The sequence below is a fragment of the Aotus nancymaae genome, unplaced genomic scaffold (assembly GCF_030222135.1).
Source record: "Aotus nancymaae isolate 86718 unplaced genomic scaffold, 86718_ANA_hifiasm-v0.15.2.pri h1tg000031l, whole genome shotgun sequence".
NCBI classification, from domain to species: Eukaryota; Metazoa; Chordata; class Mammalia; order Primates; family Aotidae; genus Aotus; species Aotus nancymaae.
This window is the reverse complement of record NW_026988444.1, coordinates 6,826,431-6,838,871: the sequence shown is the minus strand read 5'-3', so window position 1 is coordinate 6,838,871 and position 12,441 is coordinate 6,826,431. Positions and strand designations below refer to the sequence as shown.

The 12,441-nt window shown below is 56.2% G+C and overlaps 1 protein-coding gene across 2 annotated transcripts in view; it reads right to left on the bottom strand.

Moving 5' to 3' along the window:
* D2HGDH (D-2-hydroxyglutarate dehydrogenase) overlaps positions 1-12,441 on the bottom strand; it is a 38,110-nt gene that overhangs the window by 6,438 nt on the left and 19,231 nt on the right. For both annotated transcript variants that reach the window (XM_012435430.3, XM_012435431.3), the window contains one exon: positions 7,236-7,401. In XM_012435430.3, coding sequence (XP_012290853.2) covers positions 7,236-7,401 — 166 coding nt within the window. The remainder of the gene's footprint in view (positions 1-7,235; positions 7,402-12,441) is intronic.

Below are 12,441 nucleotides of genomic sequence, written 5' to 3'. Positions count from 1 at the left end.
CGACAGTGAACGTGACGGGCCATGAAGCCCTCGTGCCGCACATCAGGGCTCCCAGAGGCAGAAGCAGCAGGGCGAGTGTGCAGAGAGCGCGAGTGAGAGCGAGACTAGACACGCTCAGAGAAAGATGCACGGAGAGAAAAACGGAGACACGCTGAGACCCAGGGAGACGACAGACACTGATCTTAATGAACTGACTCGTGACTGGGGGAGCTAAGTCCACAATCTGAAGTGCAGGTCAGCAGGCTGGAGATCCCAGCAGGAGGCGGGGCTGCAGCTCAGGTCTGCATCTGGGTCAGAATCCCCTCTTCCTTGAGAGACCTTAGATTTTTGCTCTTGAGGCCTTCAAATGACTGGGTAAGGCCCACCCACGCCATGGCAAAGGCCTTCGACTGATTGGGTAAGGCCCACCCACCCTGTGGCAGGAGAGCTTCTGTACGCCACATCTACTGATTTAAATGTTAATCACACATACAAAATACTTCCACAGGAACTTCCAGACTGGAGTTTGAGCAAACAAGAGGTCACCAGACCTAACCCAGCAGACACAGAGAATTCACTGTCACACACTTTTGGGGAATGACTCTGATTAACCTCAAACCCAGAGGGCTAGACGTGCCCACCATGGTGCTAGGATGACCACCAACAGTAAACGGCAAAAAGCTAAGTGACAACGTAAACCAGAAGAAGAGCAAAACCCAGAGGGAAAAACAGACAAGAAGTGAGAGACGAAGGAGAAACCGAAACCCGGCCACAGCTCACGCACACCAACCACACGCTCTCATCAGAGGCGGCGGACGAGCGGCACGGAAAACCGTCTGGGGGCGTCCACGAGAAACGCACCTGAATCATTTAGAACAGAAAGGCTGAGAAACAGCACATCTGACAAACGCTAAACAAAAGAAAGCTAGCATCTCCGCGTGATACACGAAGCAGACGCCAAGGCGACGGGCAACACGGGAGACAGAGTGAGTCCACCAAGGTCAGAGATTCCACTCACCAGAACCAAGCGCCAAACCTCACATCCCCGCCCCTGAGAACCTCCAAAGCTGCAGGAGGAACACATCAGTCTGATGTCCGGGGATTTCTAGCGCCTCTCTCGGGGACTGGCAGTTCAGCAGGATGTAGAGTGAACACACAATGTATACATTTTATCTGATGGATCTGTACAAACGCTGATTCCACCAACCGCGGAGAGCACATTTTTTTCAAGCACTCTACAGTTATGAGAGCTGACCACAAGCTGCCCACTGACTGAGTTTCAATAACCTGATATGATGAGGACCAAGTTTCCTGGGTATAATGCAATAAACACAAAGTCAATCATTTTTAAAATAGCTAGAAAACCACCACGTTTGGAAATTATGAAATAGGGGAGAGAGATGCAAGATGGCTGATCACTAGCAGCTCGGGATTGTAGCTCCCAGAGAAAGCGCACAGAACGAGAGGACGCCACACTCTCCGACGAATTTTTGTTACCCATGGACCAGAAGATTCCCAGGGGAGGAGCCCCACGGGTTGCCAGGGCGACTCTTGTGGCCAGCATGGCCGTTTTGCCGGTGCCCTGGCGCGGTGGTTCTTGGTGCAGAGTAAACGGGACTGGGTCCCCTTTTGATCCACATTTGGAGCTCCGGGAAGGCAGAGTCGCCCATTTACCTGATTGAAGAAGGGACTCAAGAGGGAAGCCAGACCGGAGATTCCCGGGCAGAAAAGCACCACGAGTCTTAATGCCGCTGTTTTGGCTGGCGCAGTGGGTTGCTCAGATTTCGGGGCTGGGAATCAACAAGCTGGACGTCCACTCAGAGACCTAATTTGAAAGTAGGCAATTACAAAGACGACAGGTGGATGAACTCACAATGATGGGAAGAAACCAGCGTAAAAAGGCTGAGAATACCCAAGATCAGAATGCCTCTCCTTCTACAGGGGATCACAGTTCCTCATCAACAACAGAACAAGGCCTGATGGAGAACGAGTGCGTTCCATTAACAGAATTAGGCTTCAGAAAGTGGATAATAAGGAACTTCTGTGAGTTAAAAGAACATGTCCTAGCCCAATGTAAAGAAACTAAGAACTTTGAAAAAAGGTTTGATGAAATGCTAACCAGAATAGACAATTTAGAGAGGAATGTAAGTGAATTAATGGAGCTGAAGAATACAATATGAGAACTCTGAGAAGTATGCACAGGTTTTAACAGTCGAATTGATTAAGCAGAAGAAAGGATATCAGAGGTCGAAGACCAACTTAATGAAATGAAACAAGAAGACAAGATGAGAGAAGAAAGAGTAAAAAGGAATGAGCAAAGTCTCCAAGAAATATGGGACTATGTGAAAAGACCTAATCTACGTTTGATAGGTGTACCTGAATGTCATGAAGAGAATGAATCCAAGCTGGAAAATATTCTTCAGGATATTATCCAGGAAAACTTTCCTAACCTAGCAAGGCAGGACAACACTCAACTCCAGGTAATACAGAGAACACCACAAAGATATTCCTCAAGTAGAGCAACCCCAAGACACATAATCACTAGATTCACTAGGGATGAAATAAAGGAGAAAATTCTAAGGGCAGCTAGAGAGAAAGGTCACGTTACCCATAAAGGGAAGCCTATCAGACTCACAGCAGACCTCTCAGCAGAAACCCTACAAACTAGAAGAGAGTGGAGGTCAATATTCAATATCCTCAAAGAAAAGAATTTTCAACCCAGAATCTCATATCCAGTCAAACTAAGCTTCATAAATGAAGGAAAAAGAAAATTTTTCGCGAACAAGCAAGCACTCAGAGATTTCATCACCACCAGGCCTGCTTTACAAGAGCTTCTGAAAGCAGCATTACACACAGAAAGGAACAACCAGTATCAGTCATCCCCCAAACTTACCAAAACATAAAGAGTATCTCTATAATGAAGAATCTACATCAACTAAAGGGCACAATAGCCAGCTAGCATCAAATGACAATATTGAACTCACAAATATTAATATTAATTCTAAATTTAAATGGATTAAATGCCGCAATTAAAGACACAGGTAAACTGAATAAAAAGTCAAAACCCATCGGTACACTGTATCCAGATATATTTCACAACAAACGACATACAAAGACTCAAAGGGATGGAGGAAGATTCACCAATTACATGGAGAGAAAAAAAAAAAACAGGAGTTGTAACTTTCATCTCTCACAAAATAGACTTTAACAATAACAAAGACTAAAAGAAACAAAGAAGGACATTACGTAATGGTAAAAGGATCAATGCAACAACAGGAGTTAATGATTATAAATATACATGCACCTGATACAGGAGCACCCAGATACATGAGACAAGTTCTTAATGCCTTATAAAGAGACCTGGACTCCCGCACAATAATAGCGGGAGGCTGTGACACCACATTGTTAATATTCGACGGATCAACGACATAGAAAATTAACAGGGACATCTATGATTTGAACTTAGACCTGGAACAAGTAAACTCAGTGAATATTTATAGAATTCTCCACCCCAGGTCCACAGAACATACATTTTTCTCGGTATCATATTACACCTATTTTGAAAGTGACCACATAATTGGAAGTAAATCACTCTTCAGCATCTGCATAGCATTTCACAGACTTAATGAAATATTGGTCGGCTGTTTGTTATTTTCTTCCCTTATTCCTTCCTGTCTCCGCTGTTAAGCACAATTATTGGCGTAAAAGAGGTTCTTAATACCTATTTTTAGATTGATTCCAGCCCGGGCAATAGAGCAAGAATCCTGTTCTCTCTCCCCCTTTTTCTTTCTCTTTCTTTTTCTCATTAAAAATAATAATAAGAAGTAAGTAAATAAATCACCCAGAACCATTTTCAATTCCATTCCCTACCTTTTGGATTATATAGGTAGCATGAACTCTGACCTCAAAAAAAAAAAGAATAAGATTTGAATCCAGCCAGTGTCAGCCTGAATGGCCACACCGAGCTCACAGCCAGTCTCAGTCCTGACTGTCACTGAACGCTGTTGGTCGTCACCCGTGTGAAACGAGCACCCAGGGTTCCATGTTTGCAACCCAGGATTCACAGACATCTGCAGTAGTTCACATACGTTGCAAGAGTTCTTTGCAAATATCAACTATGGTGATACACAGGTATTTCTTCTTAGAACCATGGTAGATCAGTAAGAAAAAAAGAAAAGAGAAGGACAAAGTAGGCTGTTGCATCCCTCCCAGGCCATGCATCTAGACCAAGGTTTCTCAATGGCGGCACTGCTGACGTGATGGGCTGGGTAATTCCTTGTTGTAGGGGCTGACCTGTGCATCACGGGAAGTCTACTATACTCTGCTCTTTGTTCACTTGATGCCAATACCTTCCCCTTCTCCCTCTCTAGCTGTGACATGAAAAGCGTTCCTAGGGCCTGGTGTGGTGGCCCACACCTGTAATCCTAGCACTTTGGGAGGCTGAGGCAGGTGGATCACACACACACACAAAAAAAAGATAAAAGAAACACACTCCTGCATAACCCACGGGTCAAGGAGGAAGTGGTAATGCAAGCAGCAGGCAATGCCCAGGCAGAGCGTCTCACACCTGTCACCGGCAGCTTTGAGAGGCCAAGGAGCAAGCTCTGCGTGAGGCCTGGGGTTCAAGACCAGCCCGGCCACACAGCTGGCTCTACCTGACTCTGGCGCTACAAATATATATGTGGTATAGATCAGATCTCACTGTGTTGCCCAGGCTGGTCTTAAACTCCTGGACTCCAGCAATCTTCCCGCCTCGGCTTCCTAAAAACACTGGGATTACAAGTGTGAGCCACCACACTGGGCCTACAAAAAAAAATGTTTTTGTTAGCCAGGCCTGGTGGTGTGTCTGAGGTGGCAGGCCTGCCACGATTATGCCACCGCACTCCAGCCTGGGTGACAGCGAGACCCTGTTCCCACACAACAAAAGGGTGTGGGGGCATCCCGCAAATGCTACATGCAGAGAAAACAAAGGAATATGAGAACAACTTTATGCTAATGTGGAAAAACAATTCAGCAAAACCAATCTAGAAGAAAGGAAAGCTCAAAAGTCCCACGGCTATTAAAGAAATGGAGCTATAATTTTAAAATACTCTGAAAAACTTCCAGGCCCAACAGCTCCACTGGCAAGTTCTGCAAAATATTCACGTTATGATGTTGATACCAAAATCCAGCACAGACAGAAGAAAGGAACAGTGCAGAACAGAATCACCCACTAAGACCCCTGTCAAAATCCCACAGCAAGCACAAACAAACTCAATCTAGCAAAATACAACCAGGATCATGGCCGCCTTGGCCTACCCCAGAAACACAGACTCACTGACTTCAGAGCGACCAGTCGGCGTAACTCACCACACCGATCGCCCATGACTTACACCGAACGGTTGCTCTGAAATCGGGTGAGTCTGGTGACCATGGCAGGTGCAGGAAGAGCATTTGAAAAATTCAACAGCCATTCGTGTTTTTTGTTTCTTTCTTTCTTTTTTTTTTTTTTGAGATGAAGTTTCATCTTGTCTCCCAGGATGGAGTGCAGTGGTGCAATCTTGGCTCACTGCAACCTCCACCTAATGGGTTCAAGCGATTCTCCTGCCTCAGCCTCCCAAGTAACTGGGATTACAGGTGCATGCCACCACGCCCTGCTACTTTTCTGTATGTTTAGTGGAGGCGGCATTTCATTATGTTGGCCAGGCTGGTCTCGAACTCCTGACCTCAGGTGATCCACCACCCCAGCCTCCCACAGTGCTGGGATTACAGGCATGAGCCGCCACACCTAGCAAATTCTTGCTTTTGCAAAGTAACAGAGGGCTCACTCCATTTCTGACCAAGATGGTCTGTTTTATCTGTGGCCAAGAGAGGCTGAAGTTACCCGGAGAAGGGGAGGCCTCCTGGCTCGAGGTCACATTCTGTATTCTTGGGGCTCCCACACCCCTCTTCTCTGGGTGATGACACACCCATCGTGCCCTCACCCCATTACCCACTCAGGAGTCCTGCCTTCCTAACACAGAAGATTACCATCCATCCAACTTCAATCTGCCGGATGGACCCATCCCCAGGCTGGGCAACTTTGGGCAAGTTACTCAAATTCTGTGAACCTGTTTACCTGTGTGTGAAAGAGAAGCAGCAACACCACTCCTAAAAGCTGTTGTGCAGAGAAGTTTCTCCACATCAAGTGCTTAGAATGATGCCTGGGACAGCACAGCCCTTTGTAAATAACACATCATCATCACAAACAAAACCCCAGGCCCTCCTTCAGGTGGCACCTGAATCCCATTTATTGGCAGGTGGACGGGGGCTTCAGGTCAGTGACCTCAGTGCCACCAGGCAGAGAAGAAGCCGGAGTGAGCACCTATCAGGCCCCAAAGCCACACGCCACGCCCCCAGTCCTGCTCCCACCCCTGCCCTATAAGCTGGCCTTTTAGACACCTTGCTCCAAGGCTCCAAAGAACTGATAAGAAAATGGCCAGGCACAGTGGCTCACTCCTGCAATCCCAGCACTCTGGGAGGCCGAGGCGGGCATATCACCGGAGGTCAGGAGTTCAAGACCAGCCTGGCCAACATGGCGAAACCCCGTCGTCTCTACTAAAAATAGAAAAATTAGCCAGGTCTGGTGGCAGGTGACTATAATCACAGTTACTTGGGAGGCTGAAGCAGGAGAATCACTTGAACCCATTAGGTGGAGGTTGCAGTGAGCCAAGATTGCACCACTGCTCTCCAGCCTGGGCAACAAGAGTGAAACTCCGTCTCAAAAAAATAATAATAATAATGAAACATTTTCTTCCTATGAATTAATAGCTTGCATGTTAAAGCGTGATTTTTCTGAAAAAAAAGATGATCTGAAACTGGTTTTGAAATCCTTCCAACTGAAGGTGTGTGTGCCAAGCGCTGAAGAGACCTCGGGGCCGGGCCCTGTGAGAGGAGCCCCTGACACCCGCGTCCTGAACTCCAGGGTTAAGGCTAATTAATGCCCTCCGACTGTGCAACCCAGCGAAGGCCCCGGAACGTGTGGCAAGCTGAGCCATGTGTTCTGCCATCAGAAGTGCACAACGGCAGAGTCCTTTCCAAAATATCCCAAACAAGTAATGACAACGACTAGGATTCTCCCCTCCCCGTTAGACATGGTGGTCTGCCGGCGTCTGCGGGAGATGTGCCGAGCCAGAGACCAAGGTCAACCCGCCCTGCCTCACAGCCTCACAGGCGACCGTGACCGTGGAGCCCACCACCCAGCACACGCAGGACCATGGCCCCGGGGCGCCACTCACCCAGGTGGCCGTAGCCCACCACGTGCTTGGCGTGCGGGCCGAGGCGGGCACGCAGGTCAGTCACGATGTCGTAGAGCCGCTCCACAGGCAGGGAGATGTCGTACTTGTAAACGTAGCCGTCCCGACTCAGTGCCTCCGTGATCCTCTCCCTCAGGGCCCACAGCATCTAGAGGGTGAGATGAGGTGAGACGCAGGCTGGCTGTGGGGACGGCACCCAGGGGCACACCACACTGGGCTGGGTGGCGGCACGTTCTGTGTATTCACCGGCTGTGGCTCCGACCCCAAAACTGACCCAGAACAATGACTGTCCCAGCCCAGCTGTGGCTCCGACCCCAGAATCCACCCGGGGCAGTGACTGTCCCAGCCCAGCTGTGGCTCCGACCCCAGAATTGACCTGAGACAGTCAATGCCCAGAACCAGGTGTGGCTCCAACCCCAGAACTGATCCAGGACAGTGAACGTCCCAGGCTCCACAGCAGCACCGCGCACCCTGGGACCCTGGCAATCAGGCAGGCGGGCACCTCCTAGAAGGGGGGCAGCGATGACGGAGGCGGGAGGTGCACACTCTGCAGCTTCAGGTCACGTCAGGGCACAGAGCGGCAGGGGCCAGGGAAGGCCCTGAGGATGAGGATGGGCCCTGGACACTCCCTGAACCAGGGCAGGGTAGGAAAGGGGCACGAGGAGGCACGCAGGCAGATGGAGGACAGCACAGAGCATGTGCAGCTCAAGGGCTACGTCGGGGTGGGAGGGACGCAGCAGGCAGGCCGTCTAGGAGGGAAGGACACAGCTGGTGGGTGGGCTGTGGGGAGGAGGGACATGGCGGGTGGGCTGTGGGGATGAAGGACATGGCGGGTGGGCTGTGGGGAGTGACGGTCATGGCGGGTGGGCTGTGGGGAGGAGGGACATGGCAGGTGGGCTGTGGGGAGGAGGGACATGGCGGGTGGGCTGTGGAGAGGAGGGACATGGCGGGTGGGCTGTGGGGATGAAGGACATGGCGGGTGGGCTGTGGGGATGAAGGACATGGCGGGTGGGCTGTGGGGAGGGAGGGACATGGCGGGTGGGCTGTGGGGAGGAGGGACATGGCGGGTGGGCTGTGGGGAGGGGGGACATGGCGGGTGGGCTGTGGGGGGGAGGGACATGGCGGGTGGGCTGTGGGGAGGGAGGGACATGGCGGGTGGGCTGTGGTGAGGGAGGACATGGCGGGTGGACTGTGGGGAGGAGGGACATGGCGGGTGGGCTGTGGGGATGAAGGACATGGCGGGTGGGCTGTGGGGAGGGAGGACATGGCGGGTGGGCTGTGGTGAGGGAGGACATGGCGGGTGGGCTGTGGGGAGGAGGGACATGGCGGGTGGGCTGTGGGGGGGAGGGACATGGCGGGTGGGCTGTGGGGATGAAGGACATGGCGGGTGGGCTGTGGGGAGGGAGGACATGGCGGGTGGGCTGTGGGGAGGAGGGACATGGCGGGTGGGCTGTGGGGATGAAGGACATGGCGGGTGGGCTGTGGGGAGGGAGGACATGGCGGGTGGGCTGTGGGGAGGAGGGTCATGGCGGGTGGGCTGTGGGGATGAAGGACATGGCGGGTGGGCTGTGGGGAGGGAGGACATGGCGGGTGGGCTGTGGGGAGGGAGGGACATGGCGGGTGGGCTGTGGGGGGGAGGGACATGGCGGGTGGGCTGTGGGGATGAAGGACATGGCGGGTGGGCTGTGGGGAGGGAGGACATGGCGGGTGGGCTGTGGTGAGGGAGGACATGGCGGGTGGGCTGTGGGGAGGGGGGACATGGTGGGTGGGCTGTGGGGAGGGAGGGACATGGCGGGTGGGCTGTGGGGAGGAGGGACATGGCGGGTGGGCTGTGGGGAGGAGGGACATGGCGGGTGGGCTGTGGGGAGGAGGGACATGGCGGGTGGGCTGTGGGGAGGAGGGACATGGCGGGTGGGCTGTGGGGATGAAGGACATGGCGGGTGGGCTGTGGGGAGGGAGGACATGGTGGGTGGGCTGTGGTGAGGGAGGGACATGGCGGGTGGGCTGTGGGGAGGAGGGACATGGCGGGTGGGCTGTGGGGAGGAGGGACATGGCGGGTGGGCTGTGGGGAGGAGGGACATGGCGGGTGGGCTGTGGGGAGGAGGGACATGGCGGGTGGGCTGTGGGGATGAAGGACATGGCGGGTGGGCTGTGGGGAGGGAGGGACATGGCGGGTGGGCTGTGGGGGGGAGGGACATGGCGGGTGGGCTGTGGGGATGAAGGACATGGCGGGTGGGCTGTGGGGAGGGAGGACATGGCGGGTGGGCTGTGGGGAGGAGGGACATGGCGGGTGGGCTGTGGGGAGGAGGGACATGGCGGGTGGGCTGTGGGGATGAAGGACATGGCGGGTGGGCTGTGGGGAGGGGGGACATGGTGGGTGGGCTGTGGGGAGGGAGGGACATGGCGGGTGGGCTGTGGGGAGGAGGGACATGGCGGGTGGGCTGTGGGGAGGAGGGACATGGCGGGTGGGCTGTGGGGAGGAGGGACATGGCGGGTGGGCTGTGGGGAGGAGGGACATGGCGGGTGGGCTGTGGGGATGAAGGACATGGCGGGTGGGCTGTGGGGAGGGAGGGACATGGCGGGTGGGCTGTGGGGGGGAGGGACATGGCGGGTGGGCTGTGGGGATGAAGGACATGGCGGGTGGGCTGTGGGGAGGGAGGACATGGCGGGTGGGCTGTGGTGAGGGAGGACATGGCGGGTGGGCTGTGGGGAGGGGGGACATGGTGGGTGGGCTGTGGGGAGGGAGGGACATGGTGGGTGGGCTGTGGGGAGGAGGGACATGGTGGGTGGGCTGTGCGGGGGAGGGACATGGCGGGTGGGCTGTGGGGAGGAGGGACATGGCGGGTGGGCTGTGGGGAGGGAGGGACATGGCGGGTGGGCTGTGCGGGGGAGGGACATGGCGGGTGGGCTGTGGGGGGGAGGGACATGGCGGGTGGGCTGTGGGGATGAAGGACATGGCGGGTGGGCTGTGGGGAGGAGGGACATGGCGGGTGGGCTGTGGTGAGGGAGGACATGGCGGGTGGGCTGTGGGGAGGAGGGACATGGCGGGTGGGCTGTGGGGGGGAGGGACATGGCGGGTGGGCTGTGGGGGGGAGGGACATGGCGGGTGGGCTGTGGGGATGAAGGACATGGCGGGTGGGCTGTGGGGAGGAGGGACATGGCGGGTGGGCTGTGGGGAGGAGGGACATGGCGGGTGGGCTGTGGGGAGGGAGGGACATGGCGGGTGGGCTGTGGGGGGGAGGGACATGGCGGGTGGGCTGTGGGGATGAAGGACATGGCGGGTGGGCTGTGGGGAGGAGGGACATGGCGGGTGGGCTGTGGTGAGGGAGGACATGGCGGTTGGGCTGTGGGGAGGAGGGACATGGCGGGTGGGCTGTGGGGGGGAGGGACATGGCGGGTGGGCTGTGGGGATGAAGGACATGGCGGGTGGGCTGTGGGGAGGAGGGACATGGCGGGTGGGCTGTGGGGAGGGAGGGACATGGCGGGTGGGCTGTGGGGAGAGAGGGACATGGCGGGTGGGCTGTGGGGAGGGGGGACATGGCGGGTGGGCTGTGGGGAGGGAGGACATGGCGGGTGGGCTGTGGGGAGGGAGGGACATGGCGGGTGGGCTGTGCGGGGGAGGGACATGGCGGGTGGGCTGTGGGGAGGGAGGGACATGGCGGGTGGGCTGTGGGGAGGGAGGACATGGCGGGTGGGCTGTGCGGGGGAGGGACATGGCGGGTGGGCTGTGGGGAGGGAGGGACATGGCGGGTGGGCTGTGGGGAGGAGGGACATGGCGGGTGGGCTGTGGGGAGGGAGGACATGGCGGGTGGGCTGTGGGGAGGGAGGACATGGCGGGTGGGCTGTGGGGAGGGAGGGACATGGCGGGTGGGCTGTGGGGGGGAGGGACATGGCGGGTGGGCTGTGGGGATGAAGGACATGGCGGGTGGGCTGTGGGGAGGAGGGACATGGCGGGTGGGCTGTGGGGAGGGAGGGACATGGCGGGTGGGCTGTGGGGAGAGAGGGACATGGCGGGTGGGCTGTGGGGAGGGGGGACATGGCGGGTGGGCTGTGGGGAGGGAGGACATGGCGGGTGGGCTGTGGGGAGGGAGGGACATGGCGGGTGGGCTGTGCGGGGGAGGGACATGGCGGGTGGGCTGTGGGGAGGGAGGGACATGGCGGGTGGGCTGTGGGGAGGGAGGACATGGCGGGTGGGCTGTGCGGGGGAGGGACATGGCGGGTGGGCTGTGGGGAGGGAGGGACATGGCGGGTGGGCTGTGGGGAGAGAGGGACATGGCGGGTGGGCTGTGGGGAGGGGGGACATGGCGGGTGGGCTGTGGGGAGGGAGGACATGGCGGGTGGGCTGTGGGGAGGGAGGGACATGGCGGGTGGGCTGTGGGGAGGAGGGACATGGTGGGTGGGCTGTGGGGAGGGAGGGACATGGAGGTGGGCTGTGGGGAGGAGGGACATGGCGGGTGGGCTGTGGGGAGGAGGGACATGGCGGGTGGGCTGTGGGGAGGAGGGACATGGTGGTGGGCGGGCCGTTGGGGTGGAAGGATTCTGAAAAGGAACAGATGGTGCTGGCGGCTGAAGCAGGAACGGGGCAGAGCGGAACCTGGGGCCAAATCCTGGGGCTCAGGTAGATCGGCCTGTGTTTTGGGTTTTACTTGCCTCAAACTTTCATTGTGGAGATCTGCATCTACAAGGAAGAAGACAGGGCCACTCTCCCTGGGCTGCAGGGACCCACTCACCATTCCCCTGCAGGGACCCACTCAGGGCTCAAGCCCAGCACCTGCCCCTCCAGAGACTCTGTCATTCAGGAAACTCTAAGAGAAAGACGCTTGGGCGGGCGCAGTGGCTCACACCTGTAATCCCAGAGCTTTGAGAGGCTGAGGCAGGAGGATCGCTTTAGCCCAGGAGTTCAAGACCAGCCTCAGCCACACAGAGACCCCATCTCTTAAAAAAAAAAAAAAATCGGCCAGTCGCAGTGGCTCACGAGGCGGGTGGATCACAAGGTCAAGAGATTGAGACCAACCTGGTCAACATGGTGAAACCCCATCTCTACCAAAAATACAAAAAATTAGCTGGGCATGGTGGTGCACGCCTGCACTCCCAGCTACTTGGGAGGCTGAGGCAGGAGAACTGCTTGAACCCAGGAGGCGGAGGTTATGGTGAGCCGAGATCGCACCATTGCACTCCAGCCTGGGTA